We start from the raw sequence: 16688 nt of genomic DNA on the forward strand, positions 1-16688 counted from the left end.
GGAATTAAAGTGCCTTAATCTGGACAATACTAAAATAGAAAATATTGGTTAAATCGTTATCAAAACGAATATTATTTTATTACTTGAATTTATGAAAAGGTTCATTTGATACTTCATGTTTTTGCATATTTAGGTAATTTCATGCCCAATGCTTTTAATGGAGTATGTGCTGCTCATTAACGTTTGTTTCTTTGTACAAGTTAATTTGGTTATTTTATGTTCAATGTTGTGTGAGTCTATTTCACTGCCTAGACATTATTCTTAGAAAATATTCATTTGATTTCCACTCGAAACATGGTTCCCTTGATTACTCCTTCAAACAATTATCATTGGTCATTGTTTACAGCACATGATGTTTTAAAGAATTATAACGAGAATAGGTATGTGAAATTGTCAAAGAAACAACAACCCCACCGGGATAAAATGTCAACTCATGATTACCCATTTGTCTTTAAACGACAAGAAAACCCTCATTCCATAGTGCAGGGTGCAGCTGACTTCTAAAGCATCATTATACAGAGGTACAGCGTATAAACGCACGAAACATAAAAAATAACTGAAGGTAAAAACGAAACAAGACATACGGGGGCACGAAATTCCTTAATTGGGACAAGGGCATAAATGTGGCGGAATTAAAGTACTTTAGTACATAAAAACAAATAATGATATGTCTTGGATTTGTCCGATTCGTGATTTTTTCTAGTCTTTTTCAGGCAGAAAATGAAATATAAGTGTAATTAAGAGTAATCAAGGGAAGGTTCTAGCGGTAGCGGTAATCAAAAGGATGTAATCCGGGGACAGAGACAAGATATAGAAAACAGACATACACAACAAAGAACACAAAGTAACTAAAATTATACATACAAAATCACAAAAGCAAATGAGCAACTCGGACTCCACTAAAATTGGAAGCATGGACCAGGTGCACCGGTAGGGCAAGCATCCTCTGCTTTTCTAGAAACACTCAAAAGTCAAGTCCAGTGTAGACGACAGAGGAAAGGAAAACTATGACACTTTGAACAAATTAGTTCTCATGGTGCAGATTGATACACCGCAACGATCCACGAGTTCATGATGACGACCAAAAAACTTCTGTTGTGATGACTTCACATAAGCCTGTTCCAGAAGCCTATTTGTTAGAATTCTAGCGCAATACAAAAAGTCTGCGTAGTTTTGGCAAGCTCTGGCATAACGTATGAGTTGTGATATGAGCAATGCATACGCAGATGCTGAAGGGATGTTGCCACAGATGAAAGGAAAGTTGACAATTCTGAATGAAAAAAAAATTTGAATGAAAAATCATCACGTTTGTCGTAAAGTTTGGTCAATAGTTTTCCTTTACCATCGATTTCTAAGTGTAGGTCAAGATATGAGGCCGACTTCACCGTGTCTGTAATATTCTTTATCTCAATTTCTTTGGAGTAGATGCGATGTATCAAATCCCAGAAAATACGATTGTTTAAAGATAATACGTTATATATATAGCGGAAACTGAGATTAAAGGATCTAGCTAAACGATATTCTTTCTTTCGGATCAGATCAGCTATAAAATCAGCCTCATAAAAGTGAAGCAATAGGTCAGCAAGTAGAGGAGCACAATTTGTTCCCATTGGATTGCCGACCGTTTGTTGAAAGGGCAATCATGGGAACCAAGGTTCTAGGTGTACCATCTTTTTTGGAAAAGCAACTGAAAATTGCATGAAACTACTATATAAATGTAAGGTACCACATAACGAGACATTTTCGCAAGTTCCTCATTTTTGCTAGAATCTTGGTTCCCTTGATAACTATTTCGCAAGGAATAGGGAATCAGGAAAACTAAAGCTCTCCAAATTTAACTTAATTGATAAATTTAAGTTCATAATGAAAAGTAAAGATCGGGAAATTTTAATGCTTCTATTCTATAATAGAGCTAGCAAATTGCAAAATTCGTCATCCGCGAACATTACCGGCTATACGGTAGTGCATGAGACTATAGATAAAACTCGTTCTGCACTATTTTTTTTTAGAAAAGCCCGAGTGGCCCATTTACTTTTATTACTTTGAATGTATTGTATTGGTTTTTTTATGTTCTTTGTTGTGTTTGTCTGTTTTCCAAGTCTGATATTTGTCCCTGGATTACTATCTTTTGATTTTCGCTAGAATCTTGGTTCTCTTGATTACTTTTTCTCTGAAACAGTTCAGTAGACTCATGACCACGCTTTAGATTTATTAATCACATACATATTCGTGACTATATACAGTAAACATCTATGAAAAACGATATATTTTTACTATGAGATTTATCATCTATTCTAAAAAGTAATGATTAAAAAATAAGAAAAATGATTACCACATATAGTTTATAACAATGTTTTTCACCTCGTAGCATATGCTTTTAAAATGGGCATCTACGCCTATAGTGTGGATTTTCAGTGACACTCCTAACACACTTATCGATAAGTACTTCAATCATTTTAACACTCTTATCTATAAGTACTTCAATCATCTTAACACACTTATCGATAAGTACTTCAATCATCTTAACACACTTATCGATAAGTACTCCAATCATCTTAACACTCTTATCGATACGTACTTCAATCATCTTAACACACTTATCGATAAGTACTTCAATCATCTTAACACTCTTATCGACAAGTACTTCAATCATCTTAATCCGGAAATTAAATGGAGTGTGTTTGAGTAACAATAAAATCCTAAGTGATCAGTTTACAAGTGTGCATGATTAGCTTACAAATGTGCATGATTAGCTTACAAGTGTACATGATTAGCGTACAGTAATATTCTATTCTTTTAATCTTGCCATCTGAATGTACTACACTACTGTACAGATATGAACAATTAAGACAAAACAAAATTCTAATTTATTTCAATAAAAAAGCCGCCGAAAACCGTTTTGACAGAAGCAAAAATCATACTCATGTTGACGAAAATGCAATAGAAATGTTTTAGTTTTTACTGTTTTGTATAATTAAAAAGTAGAAAGTCTTTTTAAGAATCAAGAAGAGTTGAAAAAAAAATCTAAAACATGTTTTTAAACATATATCGATCTGACAATACACTTTTAATATAGAATGACATGGAATGATCGTTTTTTGATCGCTACATCACTGGACTAAAGTATCATTCATTATCAAAATGTGATATTTTTCTGGTTTCTTGGATTCTAAAGGTGAAATTACTTGATTGACAATTTCAAGGTGGAGGTCATTTCATAACAACTACTGACTAATTCCTAAATACAATTTATAAACAAATATGCTTTGTAGATATATATTGTATACTGTATTGGTTATCGCTATCACCTTGGTTTCCTTGATTACTCTTTGTAAACCACTATAACCTTGGTTCCCTTGAGTACCCTTTGATTACCGCTATAACATTGGTTCCCTAGATTACTGGATGGTAAAACAGTTCCTGTTTCCCACTCCTTTCAAAACAAACCGTACCGCTTCAAGCGGAAGAAAACTGACCATTACACAAACGATTGTAATCATAAAACGGATGCTGTACTTTAAATTTTCAGTTTCCCTTAAACTATGAATCATTTGGAATCAAATAAATGGAGAAAATGCATCAAGCTAAAGTATCACTAATGCATTGTATGTTTGCGATTTTGTTCCTTATCAATGCAATAGGTGGGTATAATATTTGATCACTTATTCTTTTAATTGCTTGATGACTGTATAGATAGTAAATTACATGTAAAGTCAACGGTGATGGAAGCAGTCTAAACGCCAGCGCGAATAAAATTCTATAAAATTTCATTCCGTTGTATAGCAAGCTCCAAAACAGCGTCTGACTTAAGAAACTTACTCTAGACTCTGCAGAAAACCTCTGAGAAAATGAAAGTCGCAAAATGTGAATGATTTTACGCGACATTATCCGATTGATTGTCAAACGATATTTGATTTAAATAATGTACGAAAATTTCGAAAAGCCTGTCTACAGCAGTAAGTAAGAGAGGAAACGGACGCCTATCGCTTGCTTGAGATTATTTAGATAGCGTAAATAACCTCGAAATCGAAAAATTTCTGTAGTTTATTCATCTTGAAGTGAATCGGGTCAAGGTAAATAATTTCTCATAAAAAAAGTAATGCTTAAAGTACTACTATCTGTAAGAATCTGGCTTAATAGAAAAAAATAAACATATGAAAATGGTAATGTGGGCATATAGTGTATGGTCTGTTGAAGACGAATTGACGTCCGTTCGCCTTTCGTCTGGTAATCAGAAAATGCAGAAAAGTGAGTTCACAGTAACAATGGAGTAATAGGGAAAAAGAGCGTATCTCCCTTTGATGAAAATATTGCTATGTACTCCATTTAATTAATTCATACCTCGGGTTTCTGAAACTGAAACCAAAATCGGACAAAACTTTATCAAGTTTTCAATTTACGCACTTTCTACTCATCACAGGTCGCATATGATGAGTTTTTGGTGTTGTTTTGTCTGAAAAATATATTATTCACTTCCGCATAATAATCAACCGAAAAAGCTAACATGGACGTAGACCTTATAATGGTAACCTATACGAAATTAGTTGTTGACCTTTGAACCATGGTGGACAAGATTTTAGTCTAACAGAAGGTGATTTACTGGACACTTTAAAATCGAACTTCTCAGTCTTTCTCTTTAAACAAACAACTTTTAAAAATTGTCTAGGAGAACTGATTTGACATCTCGATTTGTAGACAGTCGTTTTCAATGTCTACAAGGACAAAGAACGATATTAAATTAAATAAGTGGCATATCAACCGATAAGGCCTATCAAGCTTATATTCAAATCCGGAACGGCTTTTTATTACGTTTTGGTATCCAGTATGAGGTCCGAACGGTCAAGTGATCGATGACACAACATTCATTCTCTGTAGAAATTATGAATTTAAAAGCACTCGAGTTAGTTATCTCGTTCCGAAGTATTTTTATATACGAAGATCTAAATCTAATAAACTAATTGTAAATAAGAAGTATTGTATCACTCCTATTTAAACAGATGATAGAAAACACGCATTACTAACATCAGTTTGGAACAAAAGTAAATAACAATTCAGCTTAGGAAGAAGTAGTAGAAGATGTAATAGTGATGTATAGGTTCACAAAACAATGTCGAAATACAGTAAGGATTAAGACAAAAGCATGTTTTATAACATTCCGAAACTAAAATGTGCTCATAAAAAAGAAAACAGCGTAAACCAACCAGAAACGGGGAATACGCAAGTGCTTTAGACGGTAAAGACGTTTCTTTCAGGGTACCACGCATCGTGTAATTCTACAATACACTAAGGGATAATTTTTGGTCAATGTCTAGGCTTTATTTCTAAACTTTGTAAAAAAATGTTCGAAATCTGCCTTTTTGTGTAGGACTTAATGTTTTACATGCATGTAATCATATTCTAATTTTCAGTTGTAGAATTGATTTTGTAAAAATAGCTTAAGTTAGGTACAAACGTGATCAATTTGTTTGTGATGCCTGTGCCAACGTAGATCCACCAAATCTGATTAAATTGACACAAATGATTCAGAAAACCAAACTAGTACATGGGTCCAGAGTGGCTTGTATTTCTATGGATTATGTAATCAACTTCCTGGTTTTGTAAACTTGAAGAAAATCTGCTATTTTAACCAATGATCATGACTCAATGAACAATTTATACTTATTATGAATACAGGCAATTAAACTTTAGGTTTCATACGTTTGTTCAGCAAGTAAAAGTGTAATAACTAATATCTAATGTTTTCATTAATCGAAGGAACTTGTGGGGTGAATGAAATGAGATGTGGCAATGGTAAATGTATCGTTACAAATGTGACAATGGTAAATGTATCGTTATAAATGTGACAATGGTAATGATCGTGGAGATAAACAGTATGTATATTAAAAAGAAACAAGTACTAAACTACAAATATGATTGTGGAGATAACAGTGATGAAAACAGTATGTATATTAAAAAGAAACAAGTACTAAACTGCAAATATTTTTATCAAAACTTTTAAAAAAAACTTAAGAAAGTTGTTGTTTTAACTACAGCTAGCTGTATAAATTGAAATTAAATGTATTTCTTGATTTACGTCCAACTGTACCTTAACATGTGCTATCTAATGCACTAACCTCACTTAAATCAAATGAGAACTTCGAGTGTTCAGAAAAGTGAGTTTTCTGCTTCTTGCAAAACACCCGCCATGCTTTTAGTTGAAAGTCAAGTCTCGTGAAAGAATAAGAATTAGAAACGAAATATCTTTCGAAAAGTATGCAAGGTACAATACAAATATTGTGAATATATTCTTTTTCAAATATATGTTTTGTTTCATCGTAATTTCTGTAACAATTTGTGGGTTCAATGAAATGGGATGTGACAACAGTAAATATATTCTAACAGATAAAAGTGTGACCGTGATAATGATTGTGGTGATAACGGTGATGAAAGGAACGGCGGTAAGTATGTAAACGTTTACATTAAAGTGTAAAAAGATAATGCCGCCTAGGATTTTGATTGAACAGTAACTTTACTTAGTTTCATTTCGTTGAACTGTACTTCACGGTAATCTACATAGTTGATCGACTATGGCGGTATGTTTCCTATAACATTTCCTGATTTTCCGAATTTTTTCTGTATTCTAGTCACAACTTTGACAAAATCAGTCACAAGACGAGAGTAGACGTATTTCTCACTACTCATTTGCCTCTAGTCTGAGCTTTGTTGTTATGACTTTAGACAGGCAAACACATTTTTGTTACCTAAGCATTATACACCATTTTAACATTTCTGTAAATCTAATGACATGGACCTAAAATTAATGGAATATCCTTTTTATTACTTAATTTTCATGATAATTTATAAACCTTTCGAAAAATCGCAACACAATTGTGATATGAATTAACGCATTTTAATGCATGAAACCTAGACAATATGTGTATATTATACATGTTTATATTATACATCGTTGTTTTTCCAAAAAAGATGGTACACCTAGATACAAATAAATAGTTTTTGGTAGAGATTCCTCATACTTTGTAAGAAATAATTCCAAATCATCTTCCAAATATACAGAGGAAAATGTTTACAAAATACTGGAAATTTTAATAGACAACATATTTGTCCAGTGTAGTGGACGTGTTTTTTCAACATTCGGTCGGCATTCCCATGGGACCAAATTGTGCTCCTTTACTAGCTGACCTATTCCTTCACTCTTATGAGGCTGACTTTATAGCTGATCTGATCAGAAAGAAAGAATATCGTTTAGCTAGATCCTTTACTTTCAGCTTCCGCTATAGAGATGACGTATTATCTTTAAACAATCCTAATTTCGGGGATTTGATACATCGCATCTACCCCAAAGAACTTGAGATAAAGGATACTACAGACACTGTGAGGTCAGCCTCATATCTTGACCTACACTTAGAAATCGATGGTAAAGGAAAACTATTGACCAAACTTTACGACAAACATGATGACTTTTCATTCAGAATTGTCAACTTTCCTTTCATCTGTGGCAACATCCCTTCAGCACCTGCGTATTAAGTGTTCATATCACAAATCATACGTTATGCCAGAAGTAGTTGAAACTACGCAGACTTTTTGTATCGCACTAGAACTCTAACAAATAGGCTTCTGGAACAGGCTTATGTTGCCACAAGATTGAAGTCATCACTACAGAAGGTTTATGGTCGTCATCATGAAAAACTGATCTATTCAACGGTCTTTGTTTTCCTTTCCTCGTTTGTCTACCCCGGACTTGACTTTTTATGAACAACTCGGCGGTTATTTCTAGAAAAGCAGAGGACGCTTATCCTACCGGTGCACCTGGTCCATGCTCCCAGTTTTAGTGGAGTCTGAGTTGCTCATTTGCCTTTGTTACTTTGTATTTATCATTTTATTTACTTTATGTTCTTTGTTCTGTATGTCTGTTTTCCACGTCTGGTTTGGTTTTTGTCCCTGGATTACATACTTTTGATTACCGATGTAACCTTGGTTCGCTTGATTACCCTTTCATATCACCAATGAAGTTTTTTTTTTTTCAGACCAATAAAAAGGTATCCAATTAGTAAAAATAGCTAATCTTTTTCAAAATAGAGTTTACTAATATTCTATGACATTTTGATATTTTAATTCTCCTGGAACAAAGAAATTGTGTTTCCAATAATAGTTTCTTATTCCAAGACCAGTCAAACTGTTTTCGCAGTGTACCATGTATAATAAAAATGGACACTTCCCATATCTACAATGCAATGGTTTCTTTTTTTATTTACTAAAAAAATGGTATAGCGTTTGTTAAAAAAGCTAAATTATTTAAAAAAAAATACTTTTTACCAATACTTTATGAATTTTGGGTATTTTTATTCTCCTGGAACAAGGAAAGTGTGTTCCCAATGATTCATATACAACAGATATGGACATTTTACATAGGAAAATACTTTTTCTCATATTTAGATGGTATTGCATCTGTCAAAAACACTCTATTATCTAAAAATTGAGTATATTTTACCATAATTTTATGAAATTTCAATATTTTCATACTCAACGACTAATGGAAATGTTTTCGCTATGTACCATGTATAATAAAATGGACATTTTTCATATCAACAATGCAATATTTTCTTTTATAGATAAATAAAATGGTATCGCATTAGTTAAAATAGCTAAGTTATTTAAAAAAAAGAGTACTTTTTACCAATATTTTATGAAATTTTGGTATTTTTGTTCTCCTGGAACAAGGAAAATGTGTTCCCAATAATCCATATTTAACAAATATGGACATGTTTTCACACATAGAAAAAGGTTTTTTTTTTTATTTCATATTCAAAGCAATATGATTGCTTGGTAAAAACACTTTATTAACTAAATTTGTTTAGAACTTTTCTTCAATTAAAAAAAAAACATTTTCATACTTCCAGACCAATGACAATATTTTCGCAATATACGATATATAACGAAAAGTAACGTGATTTTATATCAAAATATTTATAGACAAAGTTGGGCACAAAATGTAACGAGAGAGCATGATTTTGGCCCGTTACCGAGGATCAAACATTAGACCGCTGGGTGATAGCAACAAACCGATACGACCGATCAATTAATCCTTCAACCAGTTCAGTTAACTGGTCATTTAAACCTCACTACCTATTACAATTCAGGTGGACAACAATTCGGAGACTGTATAACAGTTATTTTCTCACCTAGAATATATGGTCTACTTTGTGATTTGTAAATGTGTTGATGCACCAGGTCTCTATTTGCAACGGATGACCGGCTTCTTGGGGCAATATAGATAGTCAGATCTGGGGACGTTTTAACATTTCTAATTCTTTTAAGTCTAGGTTGTCTTTTTTCTTTGTTTAAGTTGTACATTAATGAAATCAGCGACTTAAAGATGTAGAATCAAATCGAATCGGAAGGATAATGAAATAAATGGCAAGTGCATGATTTTAATGAAAACAACCAGAGCAATAGTTTTTGAAGGATGCAACTAAAAATATACACATACATATATCATTTAATGCCCGTGTGTGCCTTGTCATCTGTATTTGTAAATGTAAAATGCTTATTCAAGTATTTAAACGACGGCAACCAGAAAACACTGGCAAGAAAAACCCCTAAAAATACAGAATGATAAAATTGTCTCATTAAAAAAGTAGTGTATTCAATAATTTCATTTTTTTAATCTTTGACGCCAATTTAAAATTTACTAATAATTAAGTTAATAGTCGATTACATATCTTTTTTGCAGTGTTTTTTCAGTCTGTAAAATTTGTCACATCATATATTGTGTTCTATTTTTGTAAATTGGATAAGTTAACTTGTTATGTACAAATATTTGCAAGGACCTGACGAACCAATAATACACGTAACATTGATATGATCTTCAAACCCTACCCGAATTAAATCACTTAAACTTGAAAATTTGATGAAAAGCTCAATAATTGAGACGATTTTGCCTTTCGACTTGTGAACTTAGATATGATTCGTAAACAATCATATATTTGCAGCCAGTTTTATTACTTTCATCAAAATTGTTTGAACGATAGGATCTGGGTTCCCTTGATTACTCTTACTGATGAGACAAGGAATTATCAGTTACAATTCACGTCTGATTGAAATGATAACTAATCAAACCTTTCCAGATTTCACTTCACTTATTTGCATTGTGGCCGATGTCGCTATTTCCTTCTTTCATGATCTGGCAATGAACTTGAATAATGCCACTCAAGGTTTTTTCTCCTCCTTTGATCATTCTATATTTTGAAGCGATATATAGATAATTGATAAGTGTTTTTCTTTCCTTATTCCTTGATTCCGATAGTATAGAAATTACAGTGTTTTTCAACACATTGCAATGGGAACAAATTGTGCTCGCTCCTCTACTCGCTGACCTATTTCTTCATTCTTATGAGGCTGACCTAATAGCTGATCTGATACAAAGAAAGGATCTCTTTGCTAGATCTTTTGACCTCAGTTTCCGCTATATATTTCGTATCGTCATCTTTAATCAGTGGCAATATCGTTTCAGCACATGCATATGACGTTTTCATATCACAATTATTACATGCCAGAACTATTACGCACACTTTTTGTACCGCGCTAAACTTCTTACAATAAACGTTTCTAGAAAAGCAGAATAAAAAGAAACATATATAGTGAATACAACAAATGCACCATCGTATAAGCCCTATAAAAAGTGTAAACACATTCAAGTTCTGTAAAGCCCCAACAACAAAAGTAATAAAAACCACGGTAACAGAACGAAGACACTCCTTAAATACAATAAAAAGCCAAATAACGACACGAAAACAAATTAATGACCAACATTGACATTAGGGCAGATCATTCATTTCTGGCTAATTATCATGCAGAAAGCGCAGCAGGCAACTTGGTAATAGTTTAAAAAATAGACAAGATTAGATTAACAAAAGTCACCATAAACATGCTTCATTCATAAATCATTTGTTGGAAATTTTGAATTTGAACTTGAACTTGATATCACAAAGCAATAATTTGTGCAAAAATAAACAACTCAAGGCAAACTTTTACTAGATGATTTCAAAAGAAACAAAATGCAGAAAAAAATAAGTTTAATTGAAATTATTAGAACGCTTACCCTACCGTATCCCCTGGTCCATGCTCCAAGTTTTTAGTGGAGTCCAAATTGCTCATTTACTTTTGTTACTTTGTGCGTATTATTTATGTTATTTAATGTTTTTTGTTGTGTGTATGTTTTCCCTGTCTGGGTTTTGTCCTCTGATTACATTTGTTTAGATTTCTATTAGAATCCCTGTCAAATACTCAAGTTGGATATTAACTTAACAGTTCTGTATACTGTTTAATATTTGATTGTTTTATTATTAAGCTCAAGAAAAGCGGACAAAGCAACGCTGACTCTAAAAACCAAGTTTTGGAATCACAAACCGCATATTCTGAATTAAAATGTATGTATCAAAATAATTTAATTTAGAAGCATGCTTTTTCCGATGTTATGTGTGCAATATTTTCTATATAACCCACTTTTTAATGCCAAAAAGTAAAAAAAAATAACAAAACAATACATAAAATGAATAAGGAAAAAGAACACAACACACAAATTGAAAATACAGCTTTTACTAGCTTTTGTTAAGTTATGTTGCCGATAGGTTAGGAGGTTAGTGGCATTAAGCTTTTTTTGTTATATATTAAAAGGCTGGCATTCTTGGGTACTAATGCCAAGCGTAAAAAAAACAAGTTTTTTTTTGTTATTGTTTGAATTTGTAATTTAATTCATCTTCAGAGAGATCAATTTGACAAATTAATTCTATTGCCAGCAGGAATGTCTCACTCCCAACCATACAACCAATAATCTTCGACCCAGAAGTGAATAAAATAACACTAGGCAATTTATACCGAACTGTTGAGAGACCATTGACGGCTGACATTATTAACACAAAAAAGACAACTGAAGACAGAAAACATAAAAGAAATGACACCGTAGAAAATACGATTGACATCGCACAAGTTGAACACACACCAGAAATATATCACAATTAAAAATAAATATTAATTAATAAGACAATTGGAAGCAAACCAAGCAGTATTTTCATAATAAAACAATCGATAAAGAAAATTGTTTTGATAGTTGTAATTTAAGCGCTTTCAACGATCCATTTATAAGAATAAAGGAAATGACAGACTGTTTGGAACGTGATTTGTATGCCCCTGGAGATGTTCTAAAAGATACAGACAAATGCGTAGACAGTGACTTTGCTAACGTTCGAGAATCTGTTACCAGTCAGTGCGGATGTGTAGCCAGTGACTTTGTCAATGTGCGAGAATCTGTTACCAGTCAGTGCGAATGTGAAGACAGTGACTATATCAGTCCTTACGAACCAGCGACTAATGTCACGGCTGTATGCGTAGGTAGACAGTGACTACCTGAATTCTTGCTTAAATTGACGAATGTAGACAGTGATTTTGTGCAATTTAAGGTGAAAAGTTGCCTCATTAAACTTATTTATTACAAATGTATGAACAAAGGGTCGGCGTTCTTCTCACATTCCATTGGATTTATTTTTAATAAAAAAACATTGCATTATTCAACTTTACATGATGATAACTTTTGTTTTTTCATCTTGCCTTTCACCGGTCTAAAACAGTATTTTTAAGCAATTTTAGATTACAGAAGTCTTGAAAAAAAAAAACACTTACAATGCTCAAAGTATCAAATGACATTTCTTTACTAGATATATTCGAGCTGTTAACACATGGAGAAAGTCGAGAATGTATTTTGTCATGAATTTCTATGTATGAGTGCGTTTCTTTCATTGATTTAGTATTTGCAGGTTTAAGGGTTTTTATTTCTATTACCTAATATTCTCTATCTAAGGCTACTGTCAATGACAAATCGACCGTGATGTTGCCGATGAACAGATTAATGTAACGTTTTAATGTCTTGACAGAATATAGTGACTCGCCTTATCGAGTTTACTGTGATATTTTCTGTCTCGACTTCAAAACTGCTGTTATTCTGTATATCTTGAAATATTGCTTTCTCTTGCTACTTTTTGTGTTCTCATTCATTTAGCAAAGCAAAATGTATCGATAACCTCAAATAAAATGAAGAATGAATAATTACCGAGAACAAATAATTTCAGTGAGTTAAAGTCTTGGTTTTTATGTTGTCATATTATCTAGGTCTAAATTCATTACATCTTCGATTAAAGAATACGATTGTGCGGGGTATGATAGCAAAGTGTCATCCGCAAAAAGTCTGATAAAACTGATGAGATCATCAGACAAAGAAGAGGACCAAGAATAGAGCCTTGTGGTACTCCAGCATTTGTTTGCTTATACCATATGCTTTAAGTTTTATCGGTAAACTTATGTGTCAGAAGTTGCAGATACTTTAGGGAAAATAAAAGAAGATATGTTTCTTTCTTCGCGAGTCATCGTTATTTTATGATTAATTTCCTGTAGCTGGTGAACTGTAGAATGGCCTGGGATAAACCTGATTGGTATTCATACAGTATGTTACTAAACAACAAATAATTAAACGGAAATACAACCCTTTTTGTGTGTTGGTGGCTTAATAACCACAGGGTAGTGATATGCGTCTGGTGCAGTAGTGATCGAACGTCTCTAGATCGCTACTGACGCTGGCTAGTCTACGTGTAGACGAAAAGGGGAGCAGCGTAAGCAGAAGCCTTCCTCTGCCAGTATATAGCCTCTACACTACCAAGACTCCTTCAATTTGCCTCCCCGAGGTAACACACGGTAACTTGGGTCTAGTACTCAAGGCTAACATGAAGGGGATCTCGGAGTAACAAGGACCCTAGAGGTGTAGAGTGCAGGCCCACCGGCGCGTGGAACACGCCCTGGCTCTCACCAACCTTGCCCCACCTATGGGTTAAATAGATCGCTGCCTTGTGATGGACTGTTGAGTCAAAGGCTACGGGAGACAACCCAGACAGAAAACGATGGTCAGACTGGGATCAAACCTTTGAAAGGGAACCTGTCTAGGAGAGGAAACTCTGATGTAAAACCCGGCTAGAAAGGAGTCGTCACCCATGGTAGGGAACCTATCTAGGAGAGCTGACTCTGATACAAAAGCATGTGAGGGACTTGCTGACCACCACATTAAAATAAAGCTGAAGCTAGAGGGCCAACCCCCCACTAGTGGATACAAATGGTTACAGAAACGATTACAGTAAAAGTCATTCCTCGGACTCGTCAACGACTAGAGAAAGATGACCAAACCAAACATCGAAGACAGCAAATGACGCGAAAGCTGATGAAGTTGTTCTCACCAAAACAACAAACAACCATAGGCACTTGGAATGTTAGAAGAATGTATCAAAGTGGCAAAAGCTTGCAAATTGCGAACGAAATGGATAGATACAATATCAAAATTCTAGGACTCAGCGAAGTAAGATGGAATACAGCTGGAATGACAACACTATCTTCAGGTCATACGGTCATATTCTCAGGAAATCCAAATGAAGACGACATACATGACAAAGGCGTGGGATTCATGCTTACAAAGAAAACCAAGAAATCGCTTTTGGAGTGGAATCCAATATCTGCAAGAGTGATATCAGCTAGATTTGACACTCGATTCCAGAAAACAACATTTATACAGGTGTATGCACCAACAAACACCGCAGACGAAGATGATAAAAATGACTTCTACAACTTATTACAATCAGTTGTTGATGCCGTTCCTAAAAGAGACATCCTTATCATCTTAGGAGATCTGAATGCCAAAGTAGGTGATGACAGAGGAGGTAGAGAAAGGGAGATAAGACCACATGGAATAGGGCAAATGAATGAGAACGGAGAGATGTTTGCTGACTTTTGCGCTATAAACAGTCTAGTAATTGGCGGTACTTGGTTTCCACATAAATCTTGTCATAAAACCACATGGATTTCACCATTTGGAGACACTGAAAACCAAATAGACCACATAACAATAAGCCGTCGATGGAGATCTTCATTACAAGATGTACGAACAAAACGTGGAGCAGACGCAGCATCAGATCACCACCTTGTAATTGGAAAAATTAAACTCAAGCTTTTAACAACAAAGAAAAGAGAGACTACAAAAAGGAAGTTTAATGTTGAGAAGTTTAAAGATCAGAAAGTGAAAGAAAACTTCCACATTACACTCAGGAACAGATTTAGTACTTTACTAGATCTTGACAACGAAGAAATGAACAATGATATTGATGACATCTGGAACTCAACAAAGACAGCCATTCTGGAAGCATGCGAAGAAACAGTTGGTTTCATTCAAGTGAAAAGAAAGAAATGGATGTCAGATCAAACATGGGATACAATATCTGAAAGAAGGGAAATAAAAGAAAAGTTGATGAGTGCCAAAACCAGACAGCAAAAGAAAAACCTGAAAGACCTTTACAGCGCAAAAGACAGAGAAGTGAAGAAAAGCTGTAAAAGAGATAAAAGAAACCATGCTGAAAAGTTAGCAGTAGAAGCTGAAAAAGCCTGCTTAAAAGGAGACATCAAAACATTGTATAACATCACAAGACAACTCAGTGGAAAGATCTCTCAAAATGAAAATTTACCAGTCAAAGATAAAAACAACAATACCCTCACAAAGCTAGAAGATCAGCTTGACAGATGGAAAGAACACTTTAGTGAGGTATTGAACAGACCACCACCAACAAATCCACCAATACTTGAAGAAGGTCCAACACTTAACATAGAGACTGACAAAATTACCGAAAATGAAGTAAGAAAAGCCCTAAAACATCTTAAGAATGGGAAAGCAGCGGGAATCGATGGCATACCACCAGAAGCCCTCAAGTCCATGAATGACACTACCATTCAATATCTTCTTGGGCTATTAAACCAGATATGGGAAAAAGAAAAAATTCCAAAAGACTGGCAAAAGGGACTCTTGGTAAAACTACCTAAAAAGGGGGACAAATCCAATTGCAACAACTGTAGAGGAATAACTCTTTTGTCCATTCCTAGTAAAATCCTATGTAGTATAATCTTACAAAGAATGAAAGAAGAGATTGATAGCAAGCTGAGAGATGAACAAGCTGGATTTAGACAAGAACGATCATGTGTCGACCAGATTGCAACACTCAGAATAATTATTGAGCAAACGATCGAATGGCAGTCATCCCTATATCTAAACTTTATTGACTTCCAGAAAGCATTTGACAGCATAGATCATCAGGTCTTGTGGAACATTCTAGGACACTATGGGATTCCTCCAAAGATTATTTCCATGATTAAGTTACTGTATGAAGAATTCTCTTGTCAGGTCATACATGCTGGTACATTGACGGATCCTTTCCCTGTAACAACTGGCGTAAGGCAAGGATGCACTCTCTCTCCCTTCTCTTTCTCATAGTCATCGACTGGATAGCAACAACAGCTTACAACGACCCTCATGGTATACAATGGACACTAACATCTCGTCTAGAAGACCTCGAATTTGCAGACGACATATGCACACTATCGCATCGTCTTCAAGATTCCCAACACCAGGTCAACCATCTCGAAGAAACAGCTAAAAGAACAGGATTGTATATCAACACAGCCAAAACCAAAGCCATGAGAATCCAACAAAACCAGATGGATCCAATATTGGTAAATAACCAACAGATAGAGAATGTAGATAAATTTACGTACCTTGGAAGTGTCATGAGTACAACTGGAGGCACTGACGAAGATGTACAAGCCAGAAAGAT

At 34.3% G+C, this 16688-nt stretch overlaps 1 protein-coding gene and 1 long non-coding RNA gene across 3 annotated transcripts; both read left to right on the forward strand.

The window, feature by feature from the left end:
• Window positions 1–5524: 5524 nt before the first annotated feature.
• LOC148620500 (uncharacterized) lies at window positions 5525–12526 on the forward strand. Of its 2 annotated transcripts, none has more exons than XR_015921343.1 (4): window positions 5525–5939; window positions 6382–6437; window positions 11348–11426; window positions 11799–12526. It is a non-coding gene; the product is annotated as an uncharacterized LOC148620500 (long non-coding RNA). The 2 variants fall into 2 exon arrangements; XR_015921341.1 differs by having other exon boundaries at window positions 12107–12526.
• Window positions 12527–14353: 1827 nt separating this feature from the next.
• LOC148620501 (protein CFDP2-like) lies at window positions 14354–16348 on the forward strand. Its single transcript, XM_088577111.1, has 3 exons — window positions 14354–15244; window positions 15584–15715; window positions 16145–16348. The coding sequence occupies exons 1-3, from the start codon at window positions 14354–14356 to the stop codon at window positions 16346–16348; spliced, it is 1227 nt and encodes a 408-aa protein (XP_088433237.1).
• The last annotated feature ends 340 nt before the right edge of the window (window positions 16349–16688 follow it).

This window comes from Perna viridis, chromosome 4 (assembly GCF_037379345.1).
Source record: "Perna viridis isolate PV_CMFRI_1.1 ecotype Kerala chromosome 4, ASM3737934v1, whole genome shotgun sequence".
Lineage (NCBI taxonomy): Eukaryota > Metazoa > Mollusca > Bivalvia > Mytilida > Mytilidae > Perna > Perna viridis.

Excerpts from the sequence above, each read along its gene's own strand:
- LOC148620501 (XM_088577111.1), top strand. The coding sequence starts at position 14,354 with ATGGATAGATACAATATCAAAATTCTAGGACTCAGCGAAGTAAGATGG. Across the intron at positions 15,245-15,583 it reads TGGAAGCATGCGAAGAAACA|CTAGAAGATCAGCTTGACAG; the intron begins GTTGGTTTCATT and ends ACCCTCACAAAG. Across the intron at positions 15,716-16,144 it reads ACAAAATTACCGAAAATGAA|AAAGCATTTGACAGCATAGA; the intron begins GTAAGAAAAGCC and ends ATTGACTTCCAG.